At 39.9% G+C, this 17,500-nt stretch overlaps 1 protein-coding gene across 1 annotated transcript; it reads right to left on the reverse strand.

The window, feature by feature from the left end:
• Window positions 1-6,649: 6,649 nt before the first annotated feature.
• Window positions 6,650-15,329, reverse strand: LOC138957189 (GTPase IMAP family member 8-like). The gene is made up of 6 exons (XM_070328347.1): window positions 15,008-15,329; window positions 14,014-14,190; window positions 13,282-13,533; window positions 12,664-12,853; window positions 11,434-11,612; window positions 6,650-8,957 (listed from the first exon to the last, which is right to left on the reverse strand). Exons 1-6 carry the CDS (start codon window positions 15,299-15,301, stop codon window positions 8,355-8,357), a joined length of 1,695 nt encoding a protein of 564 aa, XP_070184448.1. The 5' UTR covers window positions 15,302-15,329; the 3' UTR covers window positions 6,650-8,354.
• Window positions 15,330-17,500: the final 2,171 nt, after the last annotated feature.

Here is a 17,500-nt window from a genome sequence, read left to right on the forward strand (position 1 = left end):
CGTAACTATGCTAATTTATTTAATGAATTTTAAGCAGCGAGTGCTTGTCTCTATCCACTGTATCGTTCGTCGTCATATCTTATTCAATACTTAATGGCGCTCATAAACCGGGTAAACGGTATCTCTGGTGTGTGGCGACACAGTTACAACCCACACCCGAACTGTATAGCTCTCATTTGGTTACCATTATGTCCCTTTAAAGGAGAGGAATAAGTAAGCAAAGTATGAGGTGGAGCGAAACTAAGAGTCCCGTTCCAAACTCAGCCCAAAAGGTTCTGACATGTTGTAACATAAAGACAGATCAAGGCTTTGATTTCATACTCTTGAACGCTAAATTTTTTGTTTATAAATGTAGAATCAATAACATCAGACCATGTTTACGTGTATTTTTGAAAGAATTATCTTATCTACATAAAATTGACCAATATGTTTACAGTATTCATATGAAACAATATCAGTTTACCCTTAAATGGGCTCCATATAATGCATTATTAGCTGCCATATAAATTATGTATTATGTTGTTTTGTCAAATATTTATGTACCTTGAATTGTTTGACAATTAATTCATGCATGCCTGAATAAAAAATGTTGAAGAAAAAAAAAAAAAAGAGTCCCGTTCCTATTCACTTACATCGTCCGACCCCCCCCCCCCCCCCCTCGTTTCGCAAAATACCCCAGCACAAGCCTATCCCCTAAGAAGCTGCTATCCCCAATTGCTTGTAAGTGCAGTCGTGCAAACCTTGGCTGATTGTCGAATGATTGTGTATTGCATGTGACAGGAGATTAAAGATGAATTATTTGTTAACTGCAGGTTGTGTCTGTGTGTGTGTGTGTGTGTGTGTGTGTGTGTGTGTGTGTGTGTGTGTGTATGTATGTGTGTGTGTGTGTGTGTGTGTGTATGTGTGTGTGTGTGTGTTTACCAGTGCCTCAAAGGCGTTCGTCAGAAGACGTTATTTATGTCATATCACAATGTTCAGGAATACCACCACCACCCGCACCACTCGTGTTCACAGACATGTAACGAGGTGCAAAAAACACCACACAAATTACCCTTGACCTAAATCCCCTCCCTGTACGCTAACCCCTGCCCCACTCCGTCTCTCTTTACCCACAACGCCCATCCCTACCCGGCCTTTCATGATAAATCTCTGACCTACCCCTCCTCCACCCCATTTCCATAATAATGCGTGTCACTGTCTTTTAAAAGTTCGTTGGTGTTGTTGTTGTTGTTGTTGAAACTGCACTCCCTTATGGATGAAGGTTACGTAAATGTAAGGATTGGGATATTTCAAACGTGGGATTAATTTAGCTTCAATAAAACGAACTTAGAAATATGAAAGGGTGTTTTTGCCACATATTATTCTTGATCTTCTTTCCTTTTTGAGTACTCGAGTACTTTAATTATGTTCGTGTCAGGCTGACATTTTTTTCATGCTTAGCTTTTGCGTTACATTTATGTTCTTTAATTCTTGTTGAGGGCATTGACTTTGCTCACAAAAACAGAATGTTTTAATAACTCTGAGCTTTTTATATTTTCTATTTCAGCGATATTTCAAGGATTTTTTTTTTTGGGGGGGGGGGGGGGGCACATTTGTCGAAATAACCATAAAAGTCCCACAATGTTGGAACGTTTTAGGTAGTCCTTGATGTCACAATTTCCCCAGTGTGAAAAATTCAGCCAAAATTACGGCAACGTTTTCGACACCTAACAATTTCCCTGTATGCCTGTCGAGGGCACGGTTTCTGTTTTAATGCTTGGTGCATGTATGATCATATGTCCACAAAAACTTACATCATGATGGATTTAAAACATCGCTAACCATCCCAAAAACAACTTTTAATTTGAGCGTAACTATTAATGGAACTCTAGTATCACTTATGATAAACCACAAACCAGTAAAGATGCAGTGCCGGCATGTCGCTTTCCCTAATAAAATGTTGCGTACGTTTCTTGGGACATCAAGATTTTGCCGACACCTTGCTCTCTGTCTTGTTTTCTTTTAGTATGACAACATTTCAAATAAATAGTTCCATCTTTCATGCTCTAATGATTGTTATTAGTGCAGGCTGTACAACCAAAACATCGACTAAACCAAGCGAGATTTAGCATGTTATGTGGCGTTCTTTGCGTGTTCAAAACGGGACTTGAAAATGTGGACGCGGGTAAAGTATTAGCTTGGTTATTAATTAAGGGAATATTGGAAAAGGTGAAGGTTGGAAAGGGATGTTGTGGGTATTTTCTAACGTTGTGTACAACAATCATTGCCTACCAATTGTAACAATTGGACGGGACCGTCGCGATATAACCTTGAATGGTTGAAAACGACGTTAAACACCAAATAAAAAAAGAAAGAAAAATTGGACGGGAATTAATGCGATGTGTCATAAGTTACACATGGACACGAAATGTAGAAAAATGTACGCATTCCCGCATCTGTTAACAAGTGAACCATACTATTTGAATTGTCTCTCGATCCGTTGTTGTTGCTGATCTAACAATTGTATTTGTTGTGAAAGGACGGCTCAAAATGATGTTTTAATTGCACACACACACACACACACACACACACACACACACACACGCGCGCGTGCGCACGGACTGACGCATGCACGCACGCACGCACACGCACACACACACACACACACACACACACACGCGCGCGCAATATATATATATATATAACTCTGAGCACACATCCTTAAAGATACCTTTATTCCCGTCCAAACCATGTTAAGCATCACATACCCGTCAAGATGTTAACATGCACGGAGGACTCTCCATAAGTTTCCACTCCGCACGAAAAGGAAGCCAGGCTGTAGTTTTATTGAGAATGTGTCCAAGCTGAAGGATACACTGTCCCCATGTAGGAACCTTTACACCAGAAGGAAGGTATCTTTAAACTCTTAAATCGTAAACTGATTCAAAGCAGCCATAGCAGGCCTACACGCAATGCTGATTAGCTTATGAACATCAGCATGGCCACCACATTCAAATTCGCGATTCCACGAATGACTGATATTTCCTCTTTTTTATATTATACATGTAGAACCTTTCCTCAACGCGCTACAAATATCCTTCTTATCACACTACAGACTACAAGTAATAGCCAAGCCTCCTGCGAAGCCCGACATTTGGGATGAATAGATATTTATAATATCCACTTCTGAAAATTATATTTCATCGGCTTGTCATGCCTTTAAACACTCATATTTTCGAAAGAAGTATTCGAAATATTATTTCACTCCAGAATGATCCACGAGTGAACAGCCAAAACCTTCTGTCAGGACCGTTTATTTGGCTTTTTTAATATGCATAATTGCAGGTGAGAATATGTTTCTTTATTTTCCATAAAACGTGTTTTCTCGATTTTGCCAGGCCATATCTATCAACGAATCAATATAACTATTTGCTTCATGTAGATATCTATTTTGTAACTGAGTGAATGGTCAAAAGTTCCACTGGTTGGAATGATATTACTTTAGGTTTTTATGTGCCTTAAATTAAACCCCTATATTATCGAAATATATTATTGGAATATCCTTCCAATTCAGAATGAACTATCAGTCAATAGCCATGCCTCCTGTAAAGACCAGTGTTGTTCTATTTATTTATTTATATTTATATTCATAAAAAAAACTATTTTGACTTGTGGAAATTATGTGTTTTCAGCTTTGTGTGCCATCCAATCTGAAAACTTGCCGTAGTGTCGTATCGTTTCAATGATTTTGCTGAGCTAAAACTGACATTCTTTGGAAGATATTGAAATATTATATGTTAAATAAGAAATGCTAGTTATGATGGGGAAAGTAATTATAACATAATACACACACTGTAAGCTCGGTTATATTCATGGCAAACAACATTAAATAAACAAACCACGACCTCTCTTTTTGACCCTCCCTTCCAGTGTGAAATCTCTGACGTCAAAAGAAAAGCAAAGGTCGAAAAACAAGTCATCATATAAAATATCAGAAGTTGGGAAAGAAACAATTGAAAGTCAGCAAAGACTTTCTACTGAGATTTGTTAAAATCTCTAAGCAGAGCGAGAGAGAGAGAGAAAAAGTGTCCCTTCACAGACAGCCCTATTGGGAAATTCAGACCCTCCTCGGACGAGTGCTGGGACGGGGCGGCGTGAGAGCATACTGGGAGAAGGAACAAGCGTCGGGACTGAGGATGAAAACAACAAACAAAAAACACAACAACAAAACAACAACAACAACAACAACAACAACAACAACAACAACAATAAACAACAAGTCGCGTAAGGCGAAAATACAACATTTAGTCAAGCTGTCGAACTCACAGAATGAAACTGAACGAAATGCAATTTTTCAGCAAGACCGTATACTCGTAGCATCGTCAGTCCACCGCTCATGGCAAAGGCAGTGACATTGACAAGAAGAGCGGGGTTGTAGTTGCGCTGAGAAGGATAGCACGCTTTTCTGTATCTTTATTCTTTTTAACTTTCTGAGCTTGATTTTAATCCAAACATAACAAATCTGTATGTTTTTGGAATCAGGAACCAACAAGGAAGAAGATGAAATTGTTTTTAACCCGATTTCGGAAATTTAATTTTAATCATAATTTTCATGTTTGTTATTGTCGGAGCTTGTTTTTAATCCGAATATAACATATTTATATGTTTTTGGAATCAAAACATAATGAAGAATAAAATAAAAGTAATTTTGGATCGTCTTATAAAAAAATAACTTTAATTACAATTTTCCGAATTTTAATGACAAAAGTCATTAATTAATTTTTAAGCCTCCATGCTGATATGCAATACCGAAGTCCGGCCTTTGTCGAAGATTGCTTGGCCAAAATTTCAATCAATTTGATTGAAAAATGAAGGTGTGACAGTGCCGCCTCAACTTTTACAAAAAGCCGGATTTGACGTCAAAAAAGAAAATTATCGAAAAAATGAAAAAAAACGTCTGGGGATTTCATACCCAGGAACTCTCATGTAAAAGTTCATAAAGATCGGTCCAGTAGTTTAGTCTGAATCGCTCTACACACACACACGCACAGACACACAGACACACAGACACACACACAGACACACACACACACACACACACACACACACATGTATACACCACGACCCTCGTCTCGATTCCCCCTCTATGTTAAAACATTTAGTCAAAACTTGACTAAATGTAAAAAGACCCTCCTCGGACGGGACCAAGACTTCAAAGAGAAACTAACACCCCCGAGGGGAGAGCGTATCATCAGAGAAATCTAGTCCAGAGGAGGATCATTGTTTTACTACTGTGACCAGACACGTGTTTCAAGACTTTTGTGTCTCATCAGTGGTCTGATAGTAGATATATGGCGAGCGTTGATGATGATAAAATCATTTATTTAACGTTACTCTGTAAAAACATTGGCGACATTTGTCTTAGATTAAGAACACACACAGGCGCGCACACAAACTTTCCCTTTATGTACAGTGGTTCACCACCCTCCCACCCCCCGCACACTCTCGCTCATCTAATTAAAAATGGTAATAAGAGATACTTGGATATAAAAGGGTATTCTTAAAAGGTTCTGATAAAAAATATAAAGTAGCTATGAGAAACAATGGCGTCAGTTACAGTTGGTAATATCTCTTCATATCCAGGGACCAAGTGGGTGCATGTGCACAAGTCAAGCGATAAGTTTGGGACCTTGCCACCCAAGGTCTTTATTAAAACTTAACAGATAGCTTCATTTTTCATTTAGGGTATTGGGCAGGATATTTCTGTTAGAGTTTATAAACTGAGTCAGGGGTTGAAAGTGGCATGAGTTCAAATCACACTCCAAAGTCAAATGAGCAATGCTGAGGTCGGATTGACAGGTGCATTTAAGCTCTAGAAATTGGTAGTTCCCAGCTTCTGTCCTTAGGCGGTTAATCCTTTTTATAACACGTGGGCATGCATTATAGGTGTTCATCTGTTTTGATGGGGCTTACTGATTGAGCCAGCCAGAACTTATTGCCGTGTGTATGTATTTGTTCTTCCATTCTCTCCAGAGAAGAGAGTCTGAAAGGCTACTGATCTCAGAATGGCAGGTCTACCCCGGAGGCGCCTGTGCCTTAGGCAGCTTCTTTAGCGGCTTTGCCTGCTCTCTCGTTGCCAGGCACGTTCACGTGTGCTGGACATCAGACCAGGTAAATCTCGCTTCCTTTTTACATTTAGTCAAGTTTTGACTAAATGTTTTAACGTAGAGGGGGGAATCGAGACGAGGGTCGTGGTGTATGTGCGTGTGTGTGTGTGTGTCTGTGTGTGTGTGTGTGTAGAGCGATTCAGACTAAACTACTGGACCGATCTTTATGAAATTTGACATGAGAGTTTCTGGGTATGAAATCCCCGAAGGTTTTTTCATTTTTTTGATAAATGTCTTTGATGACGCCATATCCGGCTTTTCGTGAAAGTTGAGGCGGCACTGTCACGCCCTCATTTTTCAACCAAATTGGTTGAAATTTTGGTCAAGTAATCTTCGACGAAGCCCGGACTTCGGTATTGCATTTCAGCTTGGTGGCTTAAAAATTAATTAATGACTTTGGTCATTAAAAATCTACAAATTGTAGAAAAAAACAATAATATTATAAAACGATCCACATTTACGTTCATCTTATTCTCCATCATTTGCTGATTCCAAAAACATATAAATATGTTATATTTGGATTAAAAACAAGCTCTGAAAATTAAATATTTAAAAAACATTATCAAAATTAAATTGTCGAAATCAATTTAAAAACAGTTTCATCTTATTCCTTGTCGGTTCCTGATTCCAAAAACATATAGATATGATATGTTTGGATTAAAAACACGCTCAGAAAGTTAAAACAAAGAGAAGTACAGAAAAGCGTGCTATCCTTCTTAGCGCAACTACTACCCCGCTCTTCTTGTCAATTTCACTGCCTTTGCCATGAGCGGTGGACTGACGATGCTACGAGTATACGGTCTTGCTGAAAAATGGCATTGCGTTCAGTTTCATTCTGTGAGTTCGACAGCTACTTGACTAAATGTTGTATTTTCGCCTTACGCGACTTGTTTTATGATTTTATTTGCCAGCTCCTTTATGGCAATGACAAGATTCTTTTTGATCTTTTGTTCGTTCTTAATGCTTCAATGGCTGCTTTGGAGTCAGAGAATATAGCTATCTTTTGAGGAGGAGTGTTCTTGAGATTGAGATGAACAAGCGACATGCAGATGGCAAGGAGCTCAGCTGAGAAGATTGGCGAGCGTTGTCAACCCATGGTATCCAACCAAGAAGAAAACCACTCTCTGAGTGGTAGCTTCCGTTGGCATGGGAGACCACTCTTATTTGATAATCCCCAGAGGACATCTGTGAAGGGAAACACTTTGAGTTAAGGTCAAAGTGGGAAATCAAAAATAATTAAGAATTATTTTGGAAATTAGGTTAAAACAAGGGACTTTTTGTTTATCCTAAAGGGAGGTAATGCTCTGTACCAGCCTGTAGATCCAGTAAAGGACACACGAACGAGGAGAAGAAGAAGAATAATAGAAGAAGAAGAAGCAAAAGTAGAAGAAGACATAGATAAACGGATCTTAAGGCCTGACTGCTGTTTTTACATTTAGTCAAGTTTTTTGTTATTGTTGCTGTTGTTGTTGTTGTTGTTGTTGTTGTTGTTGTTGTCACTTCTTCTGCATGTCTCCCGAGAAACTGACAACTAATTTCAAGAACGAAGATTGTGTCGAGGACTTATCGTCACATCAGCAGTGTAATATTACTCGTAATGTCACCGCCAGGCTGTGCATGTATCGGTGTCGTATGTCATTGAGAAGCAACCAGACTATGCTTGCTTGGCTGGAGGCCTTGAATGGTTATCTCCACAAGCCGCTGCGAAAATTTGAACGAGACACAACCATGTTTTGTATCAGTCCAAGACCAGGTACCCTTGAACGGATCTTATGGCCTGACTGCTGTTGTTGTTGTTGTTGTTGTTGTTGTTGTTGTTGTTGTTGTTGTTGTTGTTGTTGTTGTTGTTGTTTTTGTTGTTGTTGTTGTACTTCTTCTTCTTCTTCTTCTTCTTCTTCTTCTTCTTCTTCTTCTTCTTCTTCTTCTTCTTCTTCTTCTTCTTTCTTTTTCTTCTTTTTCTTCTTCTTCTTCTTCTTCTTCTTCTTCTTCTTCTTCTTCTTCTTCTTCTTCTTCTTCTTCTTCTTTTTCTTTTTCTTCTTCTTCTAACTTGCTTGTTTGCTTCCTTTATCCCCTGCTTCTTTCCTTCTGCAATCCATCCCTATTTGCTTGCTCAATTCCTTCTCTCCTTCATTAAAATATCTTCCTGTGTTCCATGTATTCCTCCTTCCTTTACTTCGCTCCTTCCCTTGTTTCTTCCTGCAGGCCTCCCTAACCAATGACACATGATTTGAAGACATTAGAGGGACCACCATGGGATTGTTGAGAAGGCTGATCTGTCTCTGGGGATTCTTTCGTGGCTGTATCATAACTCGGCTTCCGCATATATTGGCCTCCTGTTTTGGGGGAGTCTTTCTCCACTGCAATCTTCTTGCTCATCTTCAACGGCTTTTTATTGTTCATTTCTTGTATGATGGCCATTTCTTTCAACAAGCGGTTTCTCTGAAGCAACTTTTCTGTTGCTGACGACGTTTCGTTGTCGAAAACCAGGTATCTGTTGTTTGCTTCTGTCAGAAGCTTCTGAAGTGAAGCCGGCGCGGATTTGATATCATCATCGATCGTCCTGCGTCTGTTCGTCAGCTTGTCTCCTCCTGTGAAGATAATGATGACGTGTTTGTTGAAGTCGTCACCGATGACGCGCTGGAAGGCTTGGAAGACTTTGTAGTCTTCGTCCTTGAAGCGTTCGTTGGCCTTGGTGACAAAAAGGACAATGTCTGGTCCTGAGTCGAGTTCAGAGAACCACTTTTGAACGTTGTTCAACAGCCTGTTGGGACGGTCTCCATCTTTTTGGAAGGATCCTGGGGTGTCAACGATCTGCATGACAATACACAAAACATTATCGTACAGGGTGACCAAAATAAATGCCACCCATAAACATGCTTATAGCTTCTGCGTCTGTTCAACAAATTACTTCATATTGAGTGTACATTAACTTCAACTTATGCATGGTGATATCACCAAGTTTCAAAGTTGTTGGTTAGGTTGTCCGATTCTTGTGCTCCTTCAAACATAATATCTAAATTCAGAGGTCGATTCAACAGTAGAAGGTTTGACATTGAGAGGTAGCCACACTCGCCCTATTTAAACCCTCCTGTAGTTGTTTTTTCAGGTCATCAATTATCTGGGGTGTTTTTGCATACTTCGACTGTCAGATATTTCAAAAGGACAAAGTATGGAACGTTTAAACGGGTTGAGAGTGGGAATTGCTCAATGTCAAACCTCCTACTGTTTAGTCGATCATAGAATGTGGATATATTTTTGGAAAGAGCACAAAAGTCAGACCGATTAACCTACACAAAAAACCACTTATTGATATGACCATGCACACATTGAAACTAATGTACACCAAATATGAAGTAATTCGCTCAACACCCCCGCGGGTTAGGGGGAGTCCCATATTGGTTGGGACGAGAAAGAATTTACCCGATGCTTGCCAGCATGTCGTAAGAGGCGACTAACGGTTCTGTTTCTCCTTTTACCCTTGTTAAGTGTTTCTTGTATAGAATATAGTCAATGTTTGTAAAGATTTTAGTCAAGCAGTATGTAAGAAATGTTAAGTCCTTTGTACTGGAAACTTGCATTCTCCCAGTAAGGTCATATATTGTACTACGTTGCAAGCCCCTGGAGCAATTTTTTGATTAGTGCTTTTGTGAACAAGAAACAATTAACAAGTGGCTCTATCCCAACTCCCCCCTTTCCCCTATCCCATCTCCCCCCTTTCCCCGTCGCGATATAACCTTGAATGGTTGAAAACGACGTTAAACACCAAATAAAGAAAGAAAGAAATTCGCTCAACATATGTGGAAGTTATTAGCATATTTATGGGGGGCATTTGTTGGGATCAACTTGTGAGAGAGATGTAATATATGCCATTCTGTGAAAGGATTGTCCAAAGCATCATATAAACAGCAAAACAATACAACTTAAGGAATGTGAAAAAGACAAAGCTCTGTATTTGCTCATCGGAAACCATGCACATACAAAGAACTGCTGAAAGGAGTGATTAGATGTCACACGATTGGCGTTAACGTGATGAATTCTGTAACATGGAAACATTAAACAAAAATGTTCGCTCAGCCTACTAAAATCATACCTTCAAATCAATTGCTATTATAAGTTGTAGTTAATGACTTCCACAACATTCTGTGACTTCACTTTTTGAGTTGTGTTTTGGTATGCAGTGTTACACGATGAACACATTTTCTGATGACAATGGTAACTTGAAAATTGGACCCCGATTACTGAGAATGCCCTAGATTTAAATATACGTTTTGTGTGTGCCTGCATACAATAGACGTCGTACGGTAAGTCGTTTTGCTCTCCAACATGGAGCTGATTGTGTATATGAAAGAACAGGTGGGCGACCATTATTTTCTGTTGGCTAAGCAAATATTTAGCAATTCTCAGCGTGGCACCCAGGGGTTGAGAAATAGAAGTTGTCTGTGCACTCACTTCCGTGAATCAACATATGTCTTTTCTTGTATCCCCTCGGGTCAGGGTAAACGTAACTCGTATGAAAGTCTTAGTACGGTTAAACTCTTGTGAGTTGTTTTCTTTCTATTTGTTCAAGAATTGTCGTGGCGTTTTTTGTAGATTAAGTAAAGGATGAACTCTTTACATGCCAATCTGGCATCTCTGGGCAAGCATTGCTCACTTACGTGAAACAGAATTTTCTTAGAATGTCCCCACACTAGCTTAGAACATCATCTGGTTAAATGTGGCGAATGTTTTGAGCGCTCTAGCACCGTTGGCTTGTCAGAACAGGAGGCGGCCGGTCCGTATTAGGAGCCAGATCGCATTAGAGGACCTTCCTCTATGAGTCGCAATTACCAGTGGGGAAACGCGGTTGGTGCTACAAAAAACAATGAACTTTAATCAGCGTGTTTTACAAAGAATAAGGCATGAATTGCGCAGACACTGTACAGCCGACCTTTTTCTTTCCAGAACATGCAGATCGGAGTTACTGGAGCAACACATGCAAGTCTCCACTTTTCATTCTTACTGAGCTTGCTTCCACATTTAAGAACTACAACTCACAGTTAGCCCTAAAAAAAAGAGAGTTATTTCCGGAATTCGTCTATTGGTCCGGAACTGTTTATTCGCGCTGGGAAGCGTTCCTTATTTCGCAGCTAACCTCGTGGCCGTGTACTCACTTGCAATCAGCTAGCTGGGATTGGGATGGTCACTCAATATTGATTCAAGAAGACTCATGGACTCAAAAGTTTGGTTGTGAAACCATGCTATTTTTTAAGCAAATCCATGCTACATACTTGTATAGCCAGCAACTAACCTCGAGCTCAAAGCCTCGTAAATTGTAAGTGGCCTTCTCGCAGAGTTGGGTACCAGGAGCAAAACCCATGTGAACCTTGAACCCTGCAGTGTTTGTGTACAGGATGCTGTTTCCGGTGGCGCTCTTTCCACTTCCGCTCAATCCGAGAATCACAACACGAAGTGTTTTGGCTGGGTAGGCTGGAGAGAAAAGCATGGATACAGGTAACTGCGTGCATACTAACGGGAACTTGCACTTTTGTATAGCAACAACACAAACATTGCTTTCGTTGCCAACAGAACTACTTGTTGAGAGCGCAAATATGTGTTTTTATCTAGAATTTAGTCATAACAATGATTTGTGGTGCTACATCCAGCAGAGATATGTACCCATATAAATCCCACTATAGAGCCAAAGAAGTAACAAGGCAAACAACCAAAGCAAAAGAAGATAATATATCGTGTTCACCTTCATTTTATTCATTCTCGTGCTTCTTTGGACTATCCGTATGAATTAGGAATTTTTTTCCATTCAGGTAGATCTAATAATCTATAATATTATTGTTCAAAAGGTAAAGCAGAAAATGGTTTCATAAGAGATTTATAATTTCTAAAGCATACATGAACATACAAACTTAAAGGGCCCAATGTCACTGAGAAAAGTAGATTTGAAATGTTTACTTTGCTCCTTCACAATAACTTGTTGTTGTTGTTGTTGTTGTTGTTGTTGTTGTTGTTGTTGTTGTTGTTGTTGTTGTTGTTGTTGTGGTTGATGTTGTCTGCTAGAAGATCAATACTACCCGAAAAACAAAGTGTACAACTGTTGGAACTAATTAAGGGCGCATACTTTCCCGAATGAAAAATGCGGCTTAACAACTTAGATTTAGCAAGGGTTTAAAACGAAATGAGACCATCCCTCCGACTTGAACATATACCAAAAATTAGCTTGATGCTGTAGTTCTGACAGCCTGGACGTTTTTGAAATTAATTTCCTAAAAGCCGTCAGTGACAATCTGCGAAGTTAATTCACACAAAAGTTCCAACTTTGCAAAGGAAGCAGACAGGATGTTGACTTCTGGTACTGCTTAATACGTCGGAATCGTCCAAGTGGATTGACGTTCGTAACCCTTGTAGAAGCCTGGACTTACTGGAGATACTGATTTGAATTAATTGTTTTCGGAAGAAAGACTGTGTTTTTAAAACCGGTAGGTTTCTGTGAAGCTCTCATTTAAAGCCACGAAGCGTCACTCACTGTTGATGTTAGCAGTGTGCAAGCCAACAGCAATGTCCAGAAGCTTCGTCACTCCTGAATGCCTTTCGTCATTGTCAAGGACACCTTCTTTGCCTTCGCTCTTGCTGAGCATGACGTAACGGCCTTTTGCGTCTTCGAGCACCTGCTTTAGTTCCTTGTTGGCCCGCTGTAGTTGTTCCTGGAAGTTGTTCTGTGACAAGAATAATGAACTGATACTCTTTTTTTTTATAAAGGCTTGGTAGATCAGCGGTAAAACGAACGGCTAAATATGTCAAATGCTTCTCTTAAAGACAACTTTGTTGTCGTGTAGACCACGTTGTAGATAAGCACAGATTCGTGCTAGCTTTTTTTCGTGGGATTAGAGTATCTCTCCCGTTAGTCATACACCAATTCAGACCATTAAGTCTAAGTACCCGTACAAGTTTTCTTACATCTATCACGTCCCAATATTTAACATTTCTTGTTTTGCTTTTATTTTTGCCTGTTGTCAGGTTCCGTTGGCGAAAGACAAGAGTTCCTTACTATGGCTAAGTGTCTCTCTATCACCCTTTCTATTTTCTATTTATCGTTTTATTAATTGAAATCACTTCTAAAAAAAACCAGTGTTGCGTTACGTACCTTATCAGCAGCAGGCAGCTTATCCCCCATAGTAAAGGCAATCAACATGTTGTCAAACATTCGTTCTCCAAGTAGTTCCCGAGTCTTCTGGTAGGTGACGTACTCTTCCGGAGTAAAGCGGACATCCGCTCTGACGACGAGACAGGTGGCAGAAGGATACGGATAGGTCAAGGTCGTACAAAGCTGTACTTCTTCCCGAGCTTTTTCCTCGGCCATGTCAGAGATCAAGTCAGGAACGTCCACAACCTGAACCTGTCAAAAAGACATAATTATGACATTAGAAATAAGACATGACATAATACACGGGACTGTGTTTTTACCATGTGTATACACACCAGGAAAGTGAAACATAAGAAATAAACACACATTTATCCAATTCAAATTTTGTTTGATCAAAATACCTCGTGAACAAAAAATTAACAGCGCCTGCAGAATATCTTTAGTACGACTCAATGAGGCTCTCCGGCTTCATAGTTAAAATACATTAAAAAAAACCACACACAGACAAACAAAAAAAACGTTGTTGAAGCGAACATCGAATAGAGTAACTTTTACTGCAAAAATGAAAGCAATGATTTTAGAAATGTTAATAATTATATATATTCTAAACTATCAATTCGAGCATTTAAATTTTCCGTGTGGAACATGCCAAACTATGCCATATACATATGATCACCGACTGAATAATCATGTACGGCATTTAAAAAAAATCTAAGTACATGTAACACGTACTTTGAGGTCCCCAGTGCCGTGCGGTCTGACGGACTCAGCAAGCTGGGTGTGTTCAGTGGCCGACAGAATCCCTGTGGACACTTTGAAGGGTGGCTTGGATTGGGCAAGAATGGCGTTTCCGGTCGAGCTCTTTCCGTTTCCAGTTTTACCGATGAGAAGAATCTGTAGCTTTTCATCCTGCAACCGTTTGAACAAAAGTCCCTTATTTGTCCCGTATTTGTTAACTAAACACACTTTTATCCGCCGGAGTATTTATCATTTATGACAGAGTGTTTGTTTGACATGTAGGAAAGATCGACAGCGTTTTGGTCGATGTTATCATCTAATAAACAGTAAGTGAAGAAAATCATATCAAAACTATGCACACAAAAAGTCTGATGATAACAATATTCTCGTGGTGATTTCCTTATAATAAAATTAGAAACAACCAGACTGAAGCCATGACAATTAACCAATCACTCAGTCATTCGATAAATTATTCAACCAATCAATTAGTAAATCAATCAGTGCGTAATGAAAATCAATCAATTACTAAATCAATCAATACGTAATGACAATCACACACAACCGTATTCAAATCTAACATAACTCCGTTCTTTTAACAATCCACTCATCCACGCTCATCGAAACCCCGTGAACTTTGCTTGAGGTTGAGGTCACGGGAGTTTGGAAGGCCATCGCCAGTGAATCGTGGCTCCGATATGAAGACTTTCGAAAGAAAAAGGCATCAAATCGAGCGGACACTGGATACAAAACAAATATTCGCTATGGTCGTGGTTTTAACTGGTCGACCACGTGTTTTCTGTTTGTCACCCTGAATCGAGGCTCAACTCTTCCAAAACGCTTGCAAATCCTGACAGAGTTGTTTCCAAACATCGTCTATTCACTTTATTCTTCCTTACTTTGACCATGCAGTTTAAAAGCGAGCAGGTCAGCGTGGAGCGCTGAGAGAGTGGGTGGTGCCGAATCATAGCCGTCCAATCAATTAGCCAACCTGTTGTGCCGCCTGTCGATCAGAACCCGCATGCCGCTTATCCTGCCAGGATCCTCGTCTCTCAGCTCCCGGGCCTCTCCTCTCCTTTGGTGCATATACAGGTCCTTGTAGAACTACAGACTCTGAAGAACGTCTGTTTGAAGCCTTCTCAGCGTTCTCATGAGCTCGGGGAGGAGGTCTTTGTGGAGGCCTTGAAGGACTACTGCTGTTCATCTTCTCGGGGCGTGTGCGTTCTTTAATGGTTCTCGGTGTGTCTTTATCCTTCTGTACGCTGACGCACGTTAGTTTTTTCATTTCTGAAAGAGAAACAGGCACATGTACAATCGTCCACGCACATACTCACACACGCTCGCTCATTTACAAACACAGGCACACCCAAGCTCGCACGCACATACTCACGCACACACACACAAACACACACACACACACACACACACACACATACACACACACACACAGACACACACACACACACACACACACACACACACACACACACAGAGATGTTCTGGTTTAGCTACCTGAACCTACGTTAGTCTAGCAGTTTTGGTTAAGCACTGCTGGGTAAGTTACAAAAACATTTGTGTCAAGGCCATTAAACTAAAAAATGAGCCCTCAAAGTTAAACGCAATTTAGACAGCGGCAGGAGGTATATGCATGATCATGCATGCACCAAGCAATAAGAACAGAAACCGTGCCCTCGACAGGCATGCATACAGGGAAATTGTTAGGTGTCGCTTATTGGCGAACTGCTCAAACGTTTTACTCGTCGAAAACGTTGCCGAATTTTTCACACTAGGGGAATTGTGACATCAAGGACTGCCCAAAACGTTCCATCATTGTGGGACTTTAGTGGTCATTTTGACAAATGTGCCAAAGAAAATAATCCTTGAAACTTCGCTGAAATAAAAAAGATAAAAAATCCAGAGTGATTAAAACATTCTGTTTTTGTGAACACAGTCAATGCCCGCAATAAGAATTAAAGAACATAAATGTAACGCAAAAGCCAATAGGCTCCAAGCCAGCTAGGCCTACCGTGCACCCCCCTCAGGATCCAGCTTCAGTAGGCTAGATATATTCATTGGGGTCTACTGAACACGTTTTGACAAGTTCGCCACGAAAAAACTCATTCCCACTACTACTTATGTCCCTTTGTTTAAAGGTACCCCCTCGAACGCTAAATTTATCTGTGAAATCACAACAATGCACAGCTGCAATAAATGAACAGAAAACCGCTTTTTTGAAATTAAAACAGTTAAGTTGATCATTAATCTTGTAAAAAATACCTATTACAGTGTTCAGTGTTTGATAGGTTGGCTGTAGTGATGCTTGATAGGCGCGAACCCTCATTTTCACAGTACGCAAAGCTTGTCAACTTTGATGAGTAAAAGGTTTCAACAAATTTGGGTTCTCTGTTTCATTTTTTAGAAACTACAATGCCTTTTGATAATTTCAAGCCACATTTGGAATTCCTGAGAGGATTTGTTGCGACACTAGATGAGATATTTATCCCCTACCCCCTAAACGTGAAATTTTAGAAAAATGTCCAAAAAAAATTTCTTCAAATATTCATGATAACTTCTCACTGTTTTCCAATCAAATAACAAAATTAATCACATTGACGACCAAAACAGTTCATTTATCCATCTTTTAACAGAACTACAACATTATTATTGTCTTTTTAAGACTAAAATGTAAAAATTAAAACAAAATGTTCAGATATAGACATCAATTCTAACTGTCTCTTACATATAGTGCTCTTGCTTCATAGTTTCCATATACAAGGTAGATTAACATAAGAAAGACAATCTAAGAACTAATGTTTCTTCATGTAAGTGCAGAATTTTAGTCATAAATGCAAATGTCTCATGAATCAATTTTAGCTTTATAGAATTAACATGAAAAGGTCATTGCAAAAAACTCTGTAAACGTTTCTTTCTCACACACACACACGCACACACACACACACACACACACACGCGCGCGCGCGCACACACACACACACACACACGCACACGCACACACACAATCTTAAGACTGTTTTTGGAGCAAGAAAGGACAAGTTCGTCCGATTCACAGTCAGATTCATATTCAAGTGAATCGTCCAGTCCATTAAGGAACAGTGTTAACGTTGCCTCCTTCTCCTTCTATCCTTCCTCGTGAACCTCGGTGAGCAAGCTATCAACGATTGTCTGTGAAAGAACCAACTCTTCATTTTCTTCAGTCCAAAGAGGCTTAAGGATTCCATTGTTCAGCATCCTTCCATGACTATCAGTGGGTTTGGGAATCTCTGGGAGTGGCAGGTGAGCGCGCTTCCATGTGGCTGTCTGGTAGTTGGCCCTTCTTGCATGTTGTTTGGGGCTTTTGTGGCATAGAAGGCGCTGACTGAGTCACAGCCAGTAAAGGCGAGGAGAGAAAGCAAGACGGAACAGTGAGGTCGCGGGAGTTCTTCTGCAAGGGCAGCAATAATGAGCAAACGTTACCTATTTGTTT

The sequence above is a fragment of the Littorina saxatilis genome, unplaced genomic scaffold (assembly GCF_037325665.1).
Source record: "Littorina saxatilis isolate snail1 unplaced genomic scaffold, US_GU_Lsax_2.0 scaffold_410, whole genome shotgun sequence".
Taxonomy (NCBI): Eukaryota; Metazoa; Mollusca; class Gastropoda; order Littorinimorpha; family Littorinidae; genus Littorina; species Littorina saxatilis.